Source organism: Stegostoma tigrinum, chromosome 7 (assembly GCF_030684315.1).
Source record: "Stegostoma tigrinum isolate sSteTig4 chromosome 7, sSteTig4.hap1, whole genome shotgun sequence".
Taxonomy (NCBI): Eukaryota; Metazoa; Chordata; class Chondrichthyes; order Orectolobiformes; family Stegostomatidae; genus Stegostoma; species Stegostoma tigrinum.
This window is the reverse complement of record NC_081360.1, coordinates 15,136,284-15,157,802: the sequence shown is the minus strand read 5'-3', so window position 1 is coordinate 15,157,802 and position 21,519 is coordinate 15,136,284. Positions and strand designations below refer to the sequence as shown.

At 48.0% G+C, this 21,519-nt stretch overlaps 1 protein-coding gene across 4 annotated transcripts in view; it reads left to right on the top strand.

Annotated features, from left to right (window-relative positions):
- Positions 1-21,519, top strand: part of mdh1b (malate dehydrogenase 1B, NAD (soluble)) — a 54,257-nt gene that overhangs the window by 16,455 nt on the left and 16,283 nt on the right. For all 4 annotated transcript variants that reach the window (XR_009445924.1, XM_048535169.2, XM_048535170.2 and 1 more), the window contains exon 6: positions 13,084-13,225. Coding sequence is in view for 3 of the 4 variants with exons in the window: in XM_048535169.2 (XP_048391126.1) it covers positions 13,084-13,225 (142 nt within the window). In the remaining variant the exon portion in view is untranslated. The remainder of the gene's footprint in view (positions 1-13,083; positions 13,226-21,519) is intronic.

The window sequence follows — 21,519 nt, the reverse complement described above, 5'->3', positions numbered from 1 at the left end:
TGAAATGAAAGATGGCCCGGGTGACCGCAGTGGCGCAGGTCCAGGGAATAGGCCAGGCCAGCGCCACACACAACAGTACAGAAAGCTCCTCGCACCTGACAACCAGGTTTTTTCCCGCGATGGAGAGGGACCGGAGCGTCCACCTGCCCAGCTTCTGCTTCAGTTTGGTGATACGGTCCTCCCAAGTCTTAGTGCATGCCCCAGCTCCACCGAACCAAACATCCAGCACCTTCAGGTAGTCTGTCCTGACGGTGAAGGGGATGAAGGAGTGGTTGTCCCAGTTCCCGAAGAACATGGCCACGCTCTTACCCCTATTGACTTTGGCACCTGAGGCCAGTTCAAACTGGCTGCAGAAGTCCAACAGCCTACTCACCGACCGACTATCGGAGCAGAAGATGGTGACGTCATCCATGTACAGGGAGGTCTTGACCTGCAGGCCTCCGCTGCCTGGGATAGTCACGCCCTTCAGGCTCACGTCCTTCCTGATGGATGCGGCGAAGGGCTCCACACAACACACAAACAAGGCAGGAGAGAGCGGGCAGCCCTGCCTGACTCCAGATCTGACGGGAAAACTATCCGATTCCCACTCGTTGATCAAGACTGCACGAACGATGTTGGTGTAGAGCAGCCGGATCCAAAAACGGATGCCCAGCCCGAACCCCATTTTGGAGAGGACGTCCTCATGTAAGCATGAGAGACCCTGTTGAAGGCCTTCTCCTGGTCCAGGCTGACGAGGCAGGCGTCCACCCGCCTGTCCAGCACATAGGCGATCGTATCCCTGATGAGCGCGAGGCTCTCAGCGATCTTCCTGCCTGGCACAGCACAGGTTTGGTCAGGGTGAATTACTGACTCCAGGACAGACCTGACCCGGTTGGCTATGACCTTGGCCAGAATTTCGTAGTCCACGTTCAATAATGAGATGGGATGCCAATTCTTAATTTCTTCCCTCTCCCCCTTCCTCTTGTAAATGAGGGTGATGATGCCCTTCCACATGGACTTGCACATTTCCCCTACCCGAAGCGCACTATCGTACACCTCCAGCAGGTCCTGGCCGACCAGGTCCCACAGAGCGGAATACAGCTTGACCGGTAAGCCATCGCTCCCGGGAGTCTTATTCCTTTCCAAGGATTTGAGGGCTCTGTTCAGCTCGTCCAGGGATATCGGCCGGTCCAGCCACTCCCTCATGCCATCGTCTAAGACCTCCGTGATAGATGACAGGAACAACTCGGAGGCCGTGTTGTCTGTGGGCTTCGCGTCGTACAGTCCGGCATAGAACGATCTGCTGATCCTCAAAATGTTGGGCCGAGACGACATCACTGAGCCGTCGTCCTCCTTCAGCCGGCTAAGCACAGAGCTCTCTTTGTGCACCTTCTGAAAGAAGAAACGCGAGCACATCTTGTCCTGCTCCGCGGAGCGGACCCTGGACTGGAAGATTATCCTGGAGGCTTCCGAGACATCGACCCCCATCAACTGCAGAAGGAGCAGGTTCTGCACCTTTTTCTGGGGCCGCGACAGCTTTCCCCGCCTCTCTCTCGCCTTCCGAACACCCTTGAGGACAAAGAACCTCTTGATGTTCTCCTTCACCATCTCCCACCAGTCGTCCGGAGACTCAAAGAGGGGTTTCATGGTTCTCCAACCAGCGTACTCCCTCTTAAGCTCCTGGACGTTCTCTGGGGTCAACAGAGTCGTGCTGAGCTTCCACGTACCCTTGCCGGCCTGCTGGTCGTCCTGTAAGTGACAGTCGGCCAGCAGGAGGCAGTGGTCAGAGAAGAAACTGGCTCGATGCCGGTGGACCTGACCGAGGACGTCCGCGAAACAAACAGGAAGTCTATCCTTGAGTGGATAGACCCGTCTGGTCCCGACCAGGTGTATCTCCGCTGTGCTCCGTCTGCAGGGGCACTGAAGACATCAAGCAGCTTGGCGTCCTTCACCGTGCCCATCAGGAATCTGGACGTGACGTCCAGTTTACTTCCCCCCCCCCCCCCCCCGCCCCACCCACTGTCCCCACGCCGGATCTTCCATCTGGATCAACGATGCAGTTGAAGTCTCCGCCTAGGATGACTGGGCTGGACGTAGCCAGCAGGGGTGGAAGCCCTGCAGGATGGCCGACTGCTCACTCCGTACCGCTGGGGTGTACACGTTGATCAGCCTCAGGGGAGCGTTCCTTTAGGTGACATCAACCACTAGGAGGCGCCCCCCCCCACCACCTCCTGAACTTGAGAGATGGTGAAGTTGCACGCCCGCAGCAGAATAGCCAGGCCTGAGGAGCAACAGTCGTTACCCCTCGACTAAATCGAAGGACCACAGGTCCAGGCGCCTGACCATTTCCCGTACCTGCTGAGGTGCGGTATCCCGCACTCCTGCAGAAACAGGAGGTCTGCCTTGACGGTGGTCAGGTAGGCCAACGTGGACACACATCTTGCGGTCGACTTGACGCTGCGCTCATTAATGCTTGCAACTCGTACCCCCATTGTGGGCAGTGACCACAGTACCCCCCCCGAGTCCAAGGTCCAGCCCCTCCATCTGTCCCTTCATGCCCATTGCCCGGGTGAACTGCTGGACGCTCTCCTGGCTCAGGAAACCATCCATGCTGCCTTCCGGGTGGCATCCCCCCGTCGGGGTAACCTGGGGACATGGTGTTTCCTGCTTCCCGTCTGAAGGTTCCGGGGGGCCCTCCAGGGCCCCAGCGGCGCATGGCTAAGTGTCGGAGGGAGCCGCGGGACACCTCTTGTCACCTGGGATAGGGGTGCTGCTTTCCTTCTCCCTGGAAATCTTCAGCTTCTGCTTTGGGCGGGCCCTCTCCGAATCCCTCTCGTCAGAGGAGCTCTTATAGCCCCCCTGTAGCTGCCTCCTCCCGCCTGATGGTTGCGGTGTTGGGGCCGTCCGGCGCGCCTTCCTCCTCACCTTCCGGACCGTCGTCCACTCCCCTGGGTCACCTGTCACTTCCATCATCAAGTCCGGTTTGTTGGGGGGGAGCGGAGTCTGCAGAGGCACTTTGCTGGCCTCGGGTTCGTCCTGCAGGGCTGGGCCCTCCTGCACGACATGGCCCTCCTGCACACTAGGAGGGTTCCTTGCAGGGGCCTGGTGCCTTACTCTCCTCCGGGGGGGCTTGCCCCACATTGCCCCTGCCAGCGACCTGGGTGTAGGTGGACCCCCGCCGCGGGCATGGCCCATAGAGGTGGCCTGCTTCCCCGCAAAAGTTGCAGCTTTTTTCTTGTGGGCAATCCTTTGCAAGGTGTCCCTCCTCCCTGCAGTTCCTGCAGATGGTGGCTTTGCAGTCGGCCGCCACGTGACCTGACCTACCACAGGCGTGGCAGACTTTGGGAACACCATCCGCGTTTCCATGAGAAGGTGGATGAAGGTGCACCTGTGGACCGCACCTTCTTCATGAAGAGGGTCCTGTTGGACTGTTGTGGGTTCGCTGCTGCGGACATTTACTGCCTGCAGGATTTCCCCGGAGGAGGTTTCTACGATGTAACCTTCAGGAGTGCCAAGCTTTGTGATCGCTTCCTGGAGGTTTTCAAGGAGAAAGGAGGTGAGGGCCCCCTCTCTGTATTGACCGCTGTCCCGCTGTTCGTGATACCGGTGCAGAGGAGCCGTATGGTGACTGTACACATGTACAACCCGCATGTGCCAGCAGTTGATGTCCTGACCTTCCTTGGAAGGTACGTGAAGGTGGAAGGGGACTTAACCAACATCATGGACCCCTTCGGGATCTGGACCAGTAAGAGGCAGGTCAAGGTGACGCTGAGGACGGGCGCGGACAGGAACATCGTACACCCACCGTCCAGCTTCGCGATCGGGAGCAAGGGCTACCTGACCTACACAGGGCAACCTAAAGCCTGCCATGCCTGTGGTAGGTCAGGTCACGTGGCGGCCGACTGCAAAGCCACCATCTGCAGGGAGGAGGGACACCTTGCAAAGGATTGCCCACAAGAGAAAAGCTGCAACCTTTGCAGGGAAGCGGGCCACCTCTATAGGGCAGGCCCACGGCGGGGGGCACCTACGCCCAGGTTGCCAGCAGGGGCAATGCAGGGCAAGCCCCCCCCAGAGGAGAGTAAGGCACCAGGGCCCTGCAAGGACCCCCCTAATGTGCAGGAGGGCCATGTCGTGCAGGAGGGCCCAGCCCTGCAACCCTGCAGACTCCGCTCCCCCCCTCCCCACCCCCGACAACCCAAAGTCGATGGAGGAGGCGACAGGTGACCCAGGGGAGTGGACGACGGTCCGGATGGTGAGGAGGAAGGCGCGCCGGCGGGTCCAGGCACCGCAATCATCAGGCGGGAAGAGGCAGATACAGGGGGGCTGTAAGGGCTCCTCTGACGAGAGGGTTTCGGAGGAGGCCCACCCAAAGCAGAAGCTAAAGATCTCAAGGGAGAAGGAAAGCAGCACCCCGCTTCCAGGTGACAGGAGGCATCCTGAGGCTCCCTCCGACATATAGCCACGCGCCGCTGGGGCACTGGAGGGTCCCCCGGAACTTTCAGGCGGGAAGATGGAAACAGCGAGTCCCCAGCCTGACCCAGAGCCGGACTCTCCTGCCTCCGTACGCCCGACGGGGGGATGCCACCCAGAAGGCAGCACGGATGGTTTCCTGAGCCCGGAGAGCATCCAGCAGTTAGCCCGGGCAATGGGCATGAAGGGACAGATGGAGGGGCTGGACCTTGGACTTGGGGAGGGTACTGCGGTCACTGACCACAATGGGGGTACGAGTTGCGAGCATTAATGTGCACAGCGTCCAGTCGACCGCAAGATGTGTGTCCTCGTTGGCCTACCTGACCACCGTCAAGGCGGACCTCCTGTTTCTGCAGGAGTGCAGGATACCGCACCTCAGCAGGTACGGGCAATGTTCTGGCCCCTGGACCTGTGGGCCTTCGATCTGGTTGGGAAGTAACGACTGTCGCTCCTCGGGCCTGGCTATTCTGCTGCGGGTGCGCATCTTCACCATCTCTCAAGTTCAGGAGGTGCTGGGGGGAAGCCTCCTAGTGGCTGATGTCACCTACAGGAACGCTCCCCTGAGGCTGATCAACGTGTACGCCCCAGTGGTACGGAGTGAGCGGTTGGCCGTCCTGCAGGGCTTCCACCCCTGCTGGCTATGTCCAGCCCGGTCATCCTAGGCGGAGACTTCAACTGCATCATCGATGCAGATGGAAGATCCGGCGTGGGGGCAGCGGTTGGGGGGAGTCAACTGGACGTCACGTCCAGATTCCTGATGGGCACGGTGAAGGACGCCAAGCTGCTTGACGTCTTCAGCACCCCTGCAGACGGAGCACAGCGGAGATACACCTGGTCGCGACCAGACGGGTCTATCCGCTCAAGGATAGACTTCCTGTTTGTGTCACGGGCGTTCTTGGACAGGTCCACTGGCGTCGAGCCGGTGTTCTTCTCTGACCACTGCCTCCTGCTGGCCGACTGTCACTTACAGGACGACCAGCAGGCCAGCAAGGGTACGTGGAAGCCCAAAACGACTCTGTTGACCCCAGAGAACGTCGGAGCTTAAGACGGAGTACTCTGGTTGGAGAACCGTGAAACCCCTCTTTGAGTCTCTGGGCAACTGGTGGGAAACGGTGAAGGAGAACATCAAGAGGTTCTTTGTCCTCAAGGGTGTTCGGAAGGCGAGAGAGAGGTGGGGAAAGCTGTTGCGACTCCAGAAAAAGGTGCAGAACCTGCTCCTTCTGCAGTTGATGGGGGTCGATGTCACAGTGGACCGCCGCGAGGTGAGAGGCCAGCAGGCCTCACTCTTCACCGCGAATGCCTCCAGGATAATCTTCCAGTCCAGGGTCCGCACCACGGAGCAGGACGAGACTTGCTCGCGTTTCTTCTTTCAGAAGGTGCGCAAAGAGAGTTCTGTGCTTAGCTGGCTGAAGGAGAATGACGGCTCGGTGACGTCGTCTCGGCCCGACATTTTGAGGATCAGCAGATCCTTCTATGCCGGACTGTATGACGCGAAGCCCACGGACAGCACGGCCTCTGAGTCATTCCTGTCGTCTATCATGGAGGTCTTAGGCGACGGCACGAGGGAGTGGCTGGACCGGCCGATATCCCTGGATGAGCTGACCAGAGCCCTCAAGTCCTTGGAGAGGAATAAGAATCCCGGGAGCGATGGCTTACCGGTCAAGCTGTATTCCGCTCTGTGGGACCTGGTCGGCCAGGACCTGCTGGAGGTGTACGATAGTGCGCTTCGGGTAGGGGAAATGTGCAAGTCCATGTGGAAGGGCATCATCACCCTCATTTACAAGAGGAAGGGGGAGAGGGAAGAAATTAAGAATTGGCATCCCATCTCATTATTGAACGTGGACTACGAAATTCTGGCCAAGGTCATAGCCAACCGGGTCAGGTCTGTCCTGGAGTCAGTAATTCACCCTGACCAAACCTGTGCTGTGCCAGGCAGGAAGATCGCTGAGAGCCTCGCGCTCATCAGGGATACAATCGCCTATGTGTTGGACAGGAGGGTGGACGCCTGCCTCGTCAGCCTGGACCAGGAGAAGGCCTTCAACAGGGTCTCTCATGCTTACATGAGGGACGTCCTCTCCAAAGTGGGGTTCGGGGAGGGCATCCGTTATTGGATCCGGCTGCTCTACACCAACATCGTTAGCGCAGTCTTGATCAACGGGTGGGAATCGGACAGTTTTCCCGTCAGATCTGGAGTCAGGCAGAGCTGCCCGCTCTCTCCTGCCTTGTTTGTGTGCTGTGTGGAGCCCTTCGCCGCATCCATCAGGAAGGACGTGAGCCTGAAGGGCGTGACTATCCCAGGCAGCGGAGGCCTGCAGGTCAAGACCTCCCTGTACATGGACGATGTCGCCGTCTTCTGCTCCGATCGTCGGTCGGTGAGTAGGCTGTTGGACTTCTGCAGCCAGTTTGAACTGGCCTCAGGTGCGAATGTCAAAAGGGGTAAGAGCGTGGCCATGTTCTTTGGGAACTGGGACGACCACTCCTTCATCCCCTTCACCGTCAGGACAGACTGCCTGAAGGTGCTGGGTGTTTGGTTCGGTGGAGCTGGGGCGTGCACTAAGACTTGGGAGGACCGTATCACCAAACTGAAGCAGAAGCTGGGCAGGTGGACGCTCCGGTCCCTCTCCATCGCGGGTAAAAACCTGGTTGTCAGGTGCGAGGGGCTTTCTGTACTGTTGTGTGTGGCGCTGGCCTGGCCTATTCCCTGGACCTGCGCCACTGCGGTCACCCGGGCCATCTTCCATTTCATTTGGGGGTCGAGGATGGACTGGGTCCACAGGGACACCATGTACAAAGACCTGGGAAACGGGGGAAAGGACATACCGCATGCCACCCTCACCCTAATGGCTACCTTGGTGCGTGGCTGCATCAAGCTGTGCATAGATCCTCAGTACGCAAACACCAAGTGTCACTACCTACTGAGGTTTTACCTGTCCCCGGTGTTGTGAAGGATGGGCCTGGCCTTGTTGCCGCGGAACGCCCTGAGTAGTTGGACCGTCCCGTACCACCTGTCCTCCGTGGAGAAATTTTTGAAGGGAAACACCTTTGACCACAAGGCCGTCAGACAGTGGTCAGCACGTAGTATCCTCGAGACCCTTCGGGAAAAGGAGAGGGTGGATCCCGTCGTGTGGTTCCCCACGCAGACTGCCAAAGTCGTTTGGCAGAATGCCTCATTGTCAGAACTTTCAAATAAGCACAAGGACATTGCTTGGCTGGCGGTGAGAGGGGCTCTGCCAGTGAGATCCTTTATGCATGCCCGGAATCTCTGCGCCACCGCACGCTGCCCTCAAGGCGGCTGCGGGGGTGACAAGACTGTCGATCACCTCCTTCTGGAGTGTGCCTATGCACAGAAGGTCTGGAGGGGGATGCAGTGGTATTTGTCGAGGTTCGTCCCGAGCAGCTCCGTGACGCGGGACTCCATGCTCTACGGGCTGTTTCCCGGGACGCACACCGAGACCAACATCAACTGCGCCTGGCGGACCATCAATGCAGTGAAAGACGCTCTTTGGTCTGCCGGCAACTTGCTGGTCTGCCAGCTGAAAGAACTGACCCCGACCGAGTGTTGCAGACTGGCGCACTCCACAATCCAGGACTACGTGCTGAGGGATGCGCTAAAGCTTGGGGCAGCCGCCGCCAAGGCGCGGTGTGGAAAGACCACCATATGAAACCCCTCTTCCAGAATAGAAAAAAGGGCCCTATCTGGTAACTGGACCCAGCTGGCGCCTCCCCCAACTGGTCAGGGGGCCAACAGGGACTGTGCGGGAAGACGACTGCCGGGTTATTTTCTTTGCTTTGTTTGTTTTTCTTCTTTGTTTTTTTTTCCTTTTAGTTGGTGTACGTACCCCCTGCGTAACCCGGAGTGGTTTGCATGATTGGGTAGGTGTATAAATATGTTTTATGTTTTGTACATCTTATGAATAAAGTATATTTTTTCAAATAAAATAGAGTGACGAAACATCTGAAAACTAACCTTCCAGCTCAGCGAGCAAACTCACATCCAGAGATTTGGGAGCATTACTGTTATGTATATTATTGTTTACAATACAATAGATTGCCCATCAAAGTTCTAGTAAATCCCCATTGTGGGTGGAATTTATTGCCCTCCCCGAAGCAAATCTAGAGGCAGGAGTGCATAGAGTGGGATTCTGATTCTGTTGCAGTAAGCCAGGACTGTAAGACCTGTGGATACCCTTGCAGCTAGTTGAAGCTTTTCAGTGGGCAATTAATGCAGTAGGCAGTTACATTCTCATTTACATGTCCTCCCTCATTGTTTGCCAGCATCAGATATGGTTCACTGAGAGCAGACCGCCCCAACATTTGCTGCCAGACCCGCTCCCAGCCATGACTTGATAGCTGTTATGTATGGGCAAGAAGGCTCCATCCCCCTCCCCGCCCACCCCCACTTCCCACCCTGAGCCCATCATATTGACCTACATAAGTCACTGACTTTGCTGACTGAAAAGTCCTGTGAGCGCAGGAATGAAGACTTAATGGATTTTGTAATTCGCAACTATTGTCCTGAACTGACTGACTACCAGGCAAGTAATGGCAGGCAATTTTCCCTGTGCTACCCTCATTCAACATGGCTTAGAGTCGAGGCTGGCGGCATGAAATTGCAGGCCAGCCCACTCCTGATCCAGATCCCTCCCTAACATAAAAGCCCAATTAAGTGAGTCAAAACCAATGTATAAATTTAAATTAAACAGGATTGCAAAGTGCAGGATGGAAGAGTGAATATGGAGTGGTGACCAGAGACAAGGAGGAATGGAGAAGAGAAATGCATTTATAACATTTTGTTATAACTTCCGTAAACATTAACATTCCTTTTACTTCTGTACCCCCTCAGCTACTAATTATGTTCTATTAAACCCATTCCAAAACCTTTGTTAGCTTCCAAATAACCTGAACTCTCTATAATCTCCCGAAAACTCATTATTTTTTATCTACAGTCCTTCACAGAAGACACTTTCAACATAGCCTGTTTTTCCTCTCAAGCACACTCCTAAACTTATCCTTCATAAACTAAACTCCCAAACTTTATTATCCAAGTTTTTTTCCAACTCTTTGCTATCTGTTGGAGAAATCACTGTTGAATGTTCTATAATTCTTGACAATTTCAAAAAGCCTTCTACTAGCGCACAATCAATTTTGATTTAACATATATTTAACATGTACCTAAAGCTCTGTTATCCTTTAGATAATTTTCCCAACCCTATTATCCTGTGTATAAAATGGGTATCACTCTAAATCCCCATAATCTATGATTTCCTTTGGACAGATTGACAACTTTCTATGTTGTCTTTCAAAAATAATAACTCCAGATCCATTTTTACCTTTTCGAGAGCTCAGTTGGTCAAGCTTCTGAGCATAAGTCCCACTCAGTTCCTCCAATAGCAACATTCACTGCTACATCACAATTGCATGCAATGCACTGGAAAAATTGTTGAGGGAGAAACAAAGAATGTTGCAGGTATCCCAGGAAAAGACAGGCATGGCTAAGGCCAACAGAATTCTCATAACAACATCTTTTAATGGATGGAATAAGCACAATCAAAGGAGATGTTGCTCAACAATCTAGAGGAGTATGTTGGTAATGGGGAAAGACTGGTTGAGCCATCCTGTTGTCAGATGGAGGTTTAGAGAGCCCTTCAAATACTCTTAGTATCATTCGCTTAGTCTTTTATTGCCCTGTGTAAAACTTAATCAGAATCTTTTACTACACTCAAAATATCACATCTCCAAGCTCTCTAACAAAAAAGCCCCAAAGAACTGTGATGCTGGAAATCCAGAAACAAAATCAAACAATACAGGAAAATCTTAACAGGTCTGGCAGCATCTATGGAGACAGACCCGAGTTAATGTTCTGGGTCTAGTGACCCTTGTTCAGAACAGAACAAGTTCCGTAATGTGCATACTATAACACACGTCCAAGCCTTCTGTTGTCTGTATGATATAGCTGTTATTGTGCATAGCTCCATTGTTCCTCGTGTAAGCAATCTGTATCCAAAATCACTCTTACATATCTCTTCCTGATTTAATGGTGCAGATGACATGAATTGAATGGTCAAGCTTGCTTTGATCTAACTGCCATGTCTTCGAAGTTTTTGATAAAAGATGGATTGGTTAGGGCAGTAAAATGTGCATTCATACTTTGCAATGATGCTCAAACTGGATGCAGAAGGTAATTAATCGTTCAGGCCATTGCATTGTTTACTTCTGAACAAGATTGCATGCAAACAAGTTACAGCTAGAATAATGGGAACTTGTGCATTTGTAACTCAAAACAATACTAATTATAAATAATATTTTAGCCAGTTCACTGTTTATGATTGAATAAATGCCAGCTGCCTGCTGAGGAAAATGTTACAAATTGGAATCTGATTAAGAATTTTGATGGTTTATGTATAGAATAAAAGATATCTGAGAGTGAGTTACAAACTGGAATCAATCAAGCGATTTCAAATGACTTATGTATCTAATGACTGATAGAATGAGTAGCAGGCTGAAATCTAATTAAAGGGTTCCACTGATGTATAGAATAATGAGACCTGACAGTGAACCGCATTTAGGAATCTAATCAGAGGATTCATATGATTTATACATAAAATGATGTAATCCAAGAATGAGTTGCGAGGAATCAATTTAATAAAGAGTTTGGATGACGTGAGAATGAAGTTCACAATACTTATAACGACCATCTGAACCCAAGATTAGGTAACAGTCTAAGCTCATCCATGATATTTTTGAACGCTGATTGTATGTAATAGTTTTATTAAATTTGAGCTTTGTTTTGCTGCAGTAGTGGCTTTTGGGTAAAAGTGCGATTTTTGGCATTAATGCATCAATACAGAACAATGGATTTACTAGAACAAGAATTTTCACACTCCAGCCCATGGGTCATCTGTGCCTATGAGTGAAAATCACTTCTATTTCTAATTTATTTCTCACTCCAGGATTTTCTTGTTGGATTTTCATGGGGCTGATCTTTGGAAAGGGCTGCCAATGCTGTTGTCTCTGTGGCAGTTAAATGTTAAATTGGATAAAAGAAAGAAAGATTTTCTGTTATATGACATCTTCCATGGCATCCCAAGTTATATAATGAAAAACCATTAAAGTATGGTAAATGATTAAACTCTTGTTGTTTTAGAAACCATAGTTGTCAACTTGCGCACAGCATACTCTGTCAACAGCAATGAGATAAATCACCATTTGGAATAAATACTGGTCAGGCCAGTGAGGAGGAATCCCCATCTCTTCTGTAAAAAGTGCCTGTGGATCATTTATATAGAAGGCAGACAAGGCTGTGGTTTAATGTTGCTCTCAAAAGAAAGCTCTTTGACTGGAGAGCACTCCAGCTGCAGTGAGTGTCTGCCTGGAATTGGTGCTCAGGTGTCTTGCATGCAGTCAACTGAGTAATGGTTGAGGACAATTCTAGTTGTTTGTAGCAAACTCTTATGGCACAGTGATAGTGATCTTACGCCTGAGCCAGGTATCAGAAAATCATAGAATAGGAGACCCAGGTTCAAATCCCATCTGCTTTAGAGATGTGGAATAACATCTCCGACCAGCTTGATTAGAAAATATCTAGTTGTGACTAACCATAGTTCAAATTAAGCAAATCTGTCGGGCAGGAGGTGACATAGTGATATTATCGTTGGACTGTTAATCCAGAAACCCAGATAACATGCAGGGGACATGGCTTCGCATCCCACCGTGGCAAATGGTGAAATTTGAATTTAGTATATATCTGCAATTAAGAATCTAATGATGACTGTGAATCCATTGTCACTTGTTGGAAAAACCCATCTGGTTCACTAATGTCCTTTAGGGAAGGAAACGGCCATCCTTATCTGGTCTGGCCTACATGTGACTCCAGACCCACAGCAATGTGGTTGACTCTTAACTGCCCTCTGGGCAGTTAGGGATGGGCAATAAATGCTGCTTAGCCAGTGATGCCCTCATCCCGTGCATGAATGCAAAAAATTAGAAAGAACATTAATTTAACTTCTTGGGACTGATTCGCCCCACCCATTCACTAAACAGAAGCAAACCAATTGAAGTATGCAGTGTGCCTAGCTGTGCCTTCGCTTACGCCCATTCTCCCAGTCTCTTGTGGACTGATCTAGATGATCTTTTCCTGGCGCCACTGTCTGCGGAATATGAATCAAAACTGATGCCACCTGCTCATTACAGACCTCTTAGATAAAAGTTCACACCCACCATGCACAGAAGACCTTGTAACTCTCACAGCAACATTGCAGAGACAGAGATCAGGCCTAATATCTTGAACCATTTGCTGAGGTCAGGGAGTTCTTACTTGTGACAAGGAACCCTAAATGTTACTCATTAGTTATGCCTCACAGGACTATACATTATAACAAGTCATTAAAACAGAGATACTGATGAACGGGCGTTTCACCAATGTATGAGTTAATGTAGGCTGAGTGGAAATAAAATGTCATCAAATTAGTTATCTTTTATGTATTACAAATCTGCACAAAGATAAGACTGTTCTTTAGGTTGAATCTAAGTTCCAGCTCTCTATCGTATTACAGCAATTGTTTTTAAGTGTATTTATCGGCAAATGGCTTGTCATAGTTATATAAGCGATGTCCCTTTTCTTCATCCTCTCTGCAGATGTGAAAGATGTGATTGTTTGGGGAAATATCGGCAGAAGCACCTTTATTGATTTGCATAAAGCACGGGTCCATCAATACGAAAGTGCCATCTGGGGACCACCTGAGTTCTCACGTCCTGTATTGGAGATGCTGCATGTTAAGTATGGAGAAGGCTTTTAGTGGAGAGTTAGTCTGAGCATTATGCTGCACTTAAGCCTTTTCTGCTGTTCTCGCTGTTGCTAGTTTTGATGCTTAGTTTTGTATTGCTAGGGTTATTGTCATTTAAAGACAAAATGTTTCCGAAGCTATTGAGATTGATGCAATCATATCAATAATAATTACCATTCCTTGGCGAGTATGTGCTTGTAATGAAGGATACTTTGATTTGGAGAGGGTTTTGTCTGTGGTGGTGATCCACTTTGGTACAGAGCCAGCAGGTTAATCTAGGAATTGACCAAACCATCCCAGGCCAAAGAAACTGTCTGTTCCAAATGATTTTCTACATTCCCTCTATTTTCCCGTTTGCGACTTGAATGAACCCATTTTTTTGTTTCTTTACAAGACCCAATTTCACCTTCATTTACCTTGTACCATCATCCCTTTCCTCATTTAATCACTCCTATCCTGTACCGTGTTTATTTGCAGTTAAGCCGTGTCTCTATCCCACCATATAGGTGTGCTGCCATCATTCTATTGGGATCTATTGGGTCTGTCTGGTCAAAATGTGATAGATGAAAATCACATACTGGTGTAGCTAGAAGGGCTTTTGTGTTGAACAAAATGAGGTTTATTTCATTGTTAACAACTAGTTATAGATTTCATTGATATGGAAGACATTGTTACAGATACTTTGAGGAGGACCTATTAGTTCTTGTTCCTTCAGGATCCTAAGCTGCTTTGCCTAGATGTCCATATGACCTCATTATAGTTGGTGGTGTTTAAGGCATTCCTTGATATTAACTCTTTCAATCTTTACATCCTTATACAACATCACCCACCAAGATTTCTTTCCCTTGTTAATAGTGTGCAATTGAGTGGAGAATTAAGCTTGCCCATAACCCATCTAGCTTCAAGTCTCTGACTTCATAAATTCAGGTAATGTAGAATTTTCACTGTTCTCCCAGAATGTGTTCTCTTCAGTCTCTGTAGAGCTCAGGGTTGAAGACTGTTAAATTTGATTCTTTTCTTGACAGTGAGCAGACTGTGGGTCCCTTGCAGTTACTTTATTGCATTTGTAAAAATCAATCAGTAGTGAATGATAGATCTACATAAGAATAGAGTTCATGTGCTTCCTCATGCAAGTCTTCAGGATGTTGCCAGGAATTTGGAGGCTTTGAGTGATAAGAATAGGCGGGAACTTTTTTCACTGGCATATAGGAGATTGAGGGGTGACCGTGTAGAGGTTTATAAAATCATGAGGGGCATAGAAAAGTAAAATAGCAAAGGTCATTTCCCTGGGTTGGGGAATTTCAAAACTTAGGGGCATTTTTTTAAGGTGAGAGAAAAAAGATTTAAACAGTACCTAAGGGGTAACTTTTTCACACTGAGTGTCATTCACATGTGGAATGAACTGCCAGAGGAAGTGGTAGATGCAGGTACAGTGACAACATTGAAAAGAAATTTGGACAGGCACATGAATGGCGTTTAGTGGGAAATGGGCCAAACACAGGCAAGTGGGACTAATATAGTTTGGGAAACTTGATCTGCGTGGACAAGTTGGACCGAAGGGTATGTTTCTTTGCTGCATGATTCTATGGCTGTACAAGCCATATGATCTCTGAATGATCTCTACTGGGCTATTACTCGTTGGATGACCTGAACTTGTGGAGGTGAAAGCCTAGAGTATTATTGCTGGACTGTTAATCCAGAGACCTAGAAAATGATCTGGAGAACTGGGTTTGAATGCCGACATGGCACAGGGTGGAATTTGAATTCATTAAAAAACATCTGGAATTAAGAGTCCAATAATGACCATGAATCCATTGTCAATTGCTAGAAAATCCCATCAAGTTCACGTATGTCCTTTAAGGAAGGAAACTTCCACCCCTACCTAATCTGGCCTACATATGACTCCAGACCATCCTCTGGGGCTAATAGGGATAGGCAATAAATGGGGTGATAAGAATGAGGCAATAGGGATGGCCTATCCTGTGAATGAATAAAAAACATCTTTACTGTTAAGATACTTTATCCATGATCATTGCCCCAGCCCAAATATGCTGACTGTATCTCATATGATCTTGCTGCACATGATAGGACTGCTCCTTCTTAAATAGTTGTTGATAGTTCGTGGAGGTATATGTGGCATCAAATTCTTTGGTGCTATAGGGAGCTGAGACTTCAGGTTGCTGCTCATCAACAATTCTGACGCTGCTGAACAACACTAGAATTGGGTGGTTCTGTAATTTAGTAAGCATTGCCAAAGTCAACATTTTCTTCAAAGAAGTGCTTAAAAAAGCAATGTCTCGAAGGTTATGTAGTAATTGCTAAGTGAGGCAAAAGATTTGCCAACTGGCTTATCATCGCTAAAGTTCTTTCTAACTTTGGAATGCCAAACTCCTCAGTGGCTTTTGTCTTCTGTAGACTTGTCATTATACCATCACTGTTGACAATGTGTCCCAAAATGTGAATAAATCCTTTGGAGAATTTACACTTTCTTCCTTCTTTGTGCAAGTGCTTTAGAACTGCATGTGTTTTCTTATCAGCCCTCTGGACTGTTGTCCAATCAGTATGTCGTCCACATCCTTGAAGATTTTGTGGAATATTAGCTATAGACAATTGAAAAATGCCTGGAGTATAACATTCCCAAATGTTAGGCTGTTGAAGCAAAATCTCCAAAGTGGAGTTATGAATATGGTACATAATTTTGAATTCTCAACCAGTAGCACCTGCCAGAGTCTACTGTTTGCATTAAGTTTCATGAAAATTCCATTTTTGAATTATTTAGCTAAAGTTTCATCAACCATAGGCTTGGGTGGATTTCTTTCCCCACCATCTTGCTGAACTCCAAGTTCAACACAAATTCAGATGGACCCATTAGGTTTGGGTAAGGCAACCATATCTGAGCATCACTCAGTTGGTTTTGTAATTTGGGAAAATGGTGTTCATTTTGGTCACCTGATCAAATGGTTTATCGACTTGTTTCATTAAACGATGTGGGATCTTCCCGGTGTTTTGATATATGAAGGGTTAGGATCTATCTTCGGTGTGAGCTGTATGCAGTGCTGAGCTTTCTTCTTGCAGTCAACAATCCAGGATATACCTGTTTAAAGAAGCTCTTAGCTTTTGCTGTTTAACGCATTTGATTTATCAAAAAATGATGTGGATAAGACATATATATTGCTACTTGAGTGAAAATTCTTCATCATTAAAAAAAATAGTTTTTCTACTATTTGGTATTCCTCTAATAGCAAACCTTTAATCTTAAATTCTACGCCTTGCAGACGGTGTGGTTGCTGCTGTCATCAGACCGCTGTGTTTTTATCGACTAAGGATTACTTCCTGATAATGTAGTGATACTCCCCCCTATTCCTAACTGGAAACCTGTGAGATGACCATTGACATAAATAAAAAATGTAAGGTCTTGATCATCCATTTTCCCGAGGAACACTTCAGTTACTTTCTTCTATTATAGACTGTTCTACCTCATTAAACTCTTTGTGTGGTTAATTATTTGACTTTATTTTTTTCCGTGACTGTGTTCAACTTATTCATGTTTTCTGAACTTGACCTGATTTGTGACAGATAAAGCATTTACTTTTAATAGCTGGGCGTAGCTTGGCCTGTGAGGTGTCTTTGCTGCACAGTGCTAACAAGATCTTTTAGTCTCCTGTGCCTGCATACCTGCTATACTGGTTTCTCATGTGTCATTTGTGGTTTTCTATCTTCAGAATTGAATAGACTCTGCTGATCTCCTGTGCCTATATTGCAGTTCTCCTTTTAGGATTGATCTATGCTGCTTCAGTACTTCTGCTTCTCCTGCCATCTGAATGGCTTTCTCTCAAATCAAATCTTCTTTTGTTTAGAATAATTCTGACAAAGAATCAACAGCAACTCTATCAGTTTTGTCTCCTATGTAGTCTAACTTTGAATCACATGTAGTCACATTTCTGCACTACTTTGTAGAGATTTTTAATGAAATTCTGGAGGCTGTACTGCTCTGTTAAATCTTCATCATTCAAAATGTTATTAGTTTTGATCTTAAAGTAATTTTCAAAGACAATTTCAAGACATCTTCCTGAATATGTTGAGAGTCCCTCTTCCGCACCTACACAGGCCCCAAACCCCACCTCTTCGTCCGGTACATTGATGACTGTATCGGCGCCGCCTCTTGCTCCCCAGAGGAGCTCGAACAGTTCATCCACTTCACCAACGCCTTCCACCCCAACCTTCAGTTCACCTGGGCCATCTCCAGCACATCCCTCACCTTCCTGGACCTCTCAGTCTCCATCTCAGGCAACCAGCTTGTAACTGTCCATTTCAAGCAAACCGACTCCCACAGCTACCTAGAATACACCTCCTCCCACCCACCCTCCTGCAAAAATTCCATTCCCTATTCCCAATTCCTCCGCCTCCGCCGCATCTGCTCCCACGATAAGACATTCCACTCCTGCACATCCCAGATGTCCAAGTTCTTCAAGGACCGCAACTTTCCCCCCACAGTGATCGAGAACACCCTTGACCGCGTCTCCCGTATTTCCCGCAACACATCCCTCACACCCCGCCCCCGCCACAACCGCCCTAAGAGGATCCCCCTCGTTCTCACACACCACCCTACCAACCTCCGGATACAACGCATCATCCTCCGACACTTCCGCCATTTACAATCCGACCCCACCACCCAAGACATTTTTCCATCCCCACCCCTGTCTGCTTTCTGGAGAGACCACTCTCTCCGTGACATCCCTTGTTCGCTCCACACTGCCCTCCAACCCCACCAGACCCGGCACCTTCCCCTGCAACCGCAGGAAATGCTACACTTGCCCCCACACCTCCTCCCTCACCCCTATCCTAGGCCCCAAGATGACATTCCACATTAAGCAGAGGTTCACCCGCACATCTGCCAATGTGGTATACTGCATCCACTGTACCCGGTGTGGCTTCCTCTACATTGGGGAAACCAAGCGGAGGTTTGGAGACCGCTTTGCAGAACACCTCCGCTCAGTTCGCAACAAACAACTGCACCTCCCAGTCGCAAACCATTTCCACTCCCCCTCCCATTCTCTAGACGACATGTCCATCATGGGCCTCCTGCACTGCCACAATGATGCCACCCGAAGGTTGCAGGAACAGCAACTCATATTCCGCCTGGGAACCCTGCAGCCTAATGGTATCAATGTGGACTTCACCAGTTTCAAAATCTCCCCTTCCCCTACTGCATCCCTAAACCCGCCCAGTTCGTCCCCTCCCCCCACTGCACCACCCAACCAGCCCAGCTCTTCCCCCCCCACCCACTGCATCCCAAAACCAGTCCAACCTGTCTCTGCCTCCCTAACCGGTTCTTCCTCTCACCCATCCCTTCCTCCCACCCCAAGCCGCACCCCCATCTACCTACTAACCTCATCCCACCTCCTTGACCTGTCGTTTTCCCTGGACTGACCTATCCCCTCCCTACCTCCCCACCTATACTCTCTCCACCTATCTTCTTTACTCTCCATCTTCGGTCCGCCTCCCCCTCTCTCCCTATTTATTCCAGTTCCCTCTCCCCATCCCCCTCTCTGATGAAGGGTCCAGGCCCGAAACGTCAGCTTTTGTGCTCCTGAGATGCTGCTTGGCCTGCTGTGTTCATCCAGCCTCACATTTTATTATCTATATTCCTGAATATGTTGGTTTGTTTTGCACCTTTGTGAGTTATCAGCTGCACTCTCCATTGTAAATAGAAGTCTTTTTACATTTTTTTTCTGATATAGTATTTAATTTGGAAGTTATTTTCTACTTTAAGAAATGCATTCTTCAAGATGCATAATTCTGTATCCTATTTGGCCACCCCGTACTATAATCTTCCTGGCAAGATTATTTCTGATGCCATTTCTTCCTAATGTCACAGCTAATTTTCCTTGTTTAAAAGGCTTTTGTTTTGTGGTAAAAGCTGCTGCTTTGAGTTGCTCTGAATACTGGGATAACAAGGTGTAGAGCTGGATGAACACAGCAGGCCAGGCAACCTCAGAGGAGCAGGAAAGCTGATGTTTCGGGTCTGGACCCTTCTTCAGAATGCTCTGAATACTGGAGTGTTTTTCTGTATTTTGCATTCAGAATGGAATATTCCTACCTTTCATTGCCAAAATAGAGAATTCCTGTCTTTTTTTTTGCAGCGTCACTGGATAAATCCTGTCTTTCACAGCCTTAGTAAATGACTTTATTGCTTAACTGAACGCTTCCCACTGCTTGCAGCTTTATTAAATGATGCCCCCTTTAATCATCATGTCAGTAAAAATTCCCATTATTTGAGGTTTTTAGAGTTGAACCCGGGTTGGTTTAATTATTTTTTCCTGCATCATTCCCGTTGTCTTCAGCTCTATTAATGATCCCCGTTTCTTTCATGGCTTTTCATGGCTGGGTGATTTCTGCTCCATGTGGTTTAGCTAAATGTGTCCAGCCTTTAATCCATTTTTAATGAAGCATCTCCCATGTTTACTTGTTACCTTAATAAAGTCTTCTAACTTTCTTCTTCCGTTAAGCTAGTGCTGTTTAGGCTTCTGATGTACCCCTTCGTCTCTTTCATTTTGGCTTTGTGTGTCCCCAGGTCTACGACCTCAGTTTAAATTGCTTTTTCTTTGCTTGATTATCCTTGCTATATTGTGCCTTATGGTACCAAGCTGCCAAGGACAAAACTTGAGCTGTAGTTTCTTAACTTTTGCTTTCCCTGCCAGTGATACCTTGGAATCTTATGCCTGGATTTTCATGTAGGGCCTTCCACATAGCACACCTGACCCATATGTGACTTTGCATCAAGAACTCTGTTTCCGTACGCAGGGTTTGGGTTCTTAGTACAGTTTGTGAATCATGATGAAAAATGGGCTGAGTATGGACATAGAGGCAAGTTGACGAGTGGGCCCACCTCAGTTCACAGCAGCTCAGCTCTCAATAGTGTTTCAGGCTCTCTAAATCTTACCACTCATTCCTCCCACCATTCCAAACTAGGGCCCATTAAACCAATCATACCACCTCCTACACCATCAGATCCCTGTGCCACCTACCATGGCCTTTCAGTTCCCCTCAGATTCTCCATACCACCTCAGATTCCCTGTCACCGCATGTCCCCTCTAATTGCCAATGTCATTCCTCTGCCTCCTGTATACATTCTATAGCCACTCACCGGTATCCACTACATACACTGCAGAGGGCCATACAGTTAGAATGGGAATTATCTTAAATATCGATGTTAAAAAATTAACTCCCTGATAACATAAAATTCTTCTTCAAAATGTTGTTATTGATGCTGCAAAAAATGATCTGTTGAAAAAAGTTAATCCTTTAAGTGACCTTTAAGTTGTGTAAACAAAGAATCATATAGTTTAAAGTCACATCAAAAGTAAAATGTTACAACCTTGTAAAACTGTCAGTAATTCCCCTGTGTCGGGCATGTCAACAGACTGAGGACAACAGGGTTTGGATCTTCAAGTGATTACACCTTCAAAGCCCTGAAATTGAAAGAATTGAAAGTTAGTGTCCTCTCCATTTCAAAGCAGAGAGCTTGTCAATTTCTTTCAAAAGCAGAGGATTTTTTTGAATATCACAGTTCAGTTATAGCACCCAATGCGACAAAGAGAATCTTTGAAAATATCATGGCACTTTCTCCATTGGAAAGATCACTGTAATGAATGTCAACACTTACACAATGCTGGTCAATTTATTGGTTAACTTACCTTTGCAAATTTCCTTACTGGTGGCCGATAATGAATCACTCCATTCCAATACAACATCTAACAGTGACATTTGAAAATGTTGTGCCTATGTTTCAGAATGTTCTCAAATCCTCAGCAGGCTTCTAGCAGTGTTACAAATTTTCCAAGGGATGACTTCTTTTTGAACTCCTAAATCCTGCACGAGCATGCGAAAATCATGTGCAGGAGGAAGTATAATTTTCCTGTGATCCTCAGAATGGGAACACACAGCTTGGCAGAGGGGTGTATGCTTTTCACAATTCCTGACGCACAAAGAGGCTGCATGAAAAAAAGCAATGGGTCAGGTAAGCACAGAAAAAATGAAATCAGTTGAGTGTTTTGCAACCAGATTCGCATTTACATTGAGAGATGAAAATATGCCCATTTGACTCTTCACTTCCCTGTAGTTAACCTTCTCAGGAGAGCGGTATTAATTTCTGCAGCTTGGAATTCTGGTGCACAATAGGAGGAGCAGCACTAGCAACACCAAAAATGCCAGGAGCAGCATCAGTGACAGCAGCAACTGTGTTCTTCTCAGCTTCCTGTCCTCTTCATGACGGAGGGGAAATAAA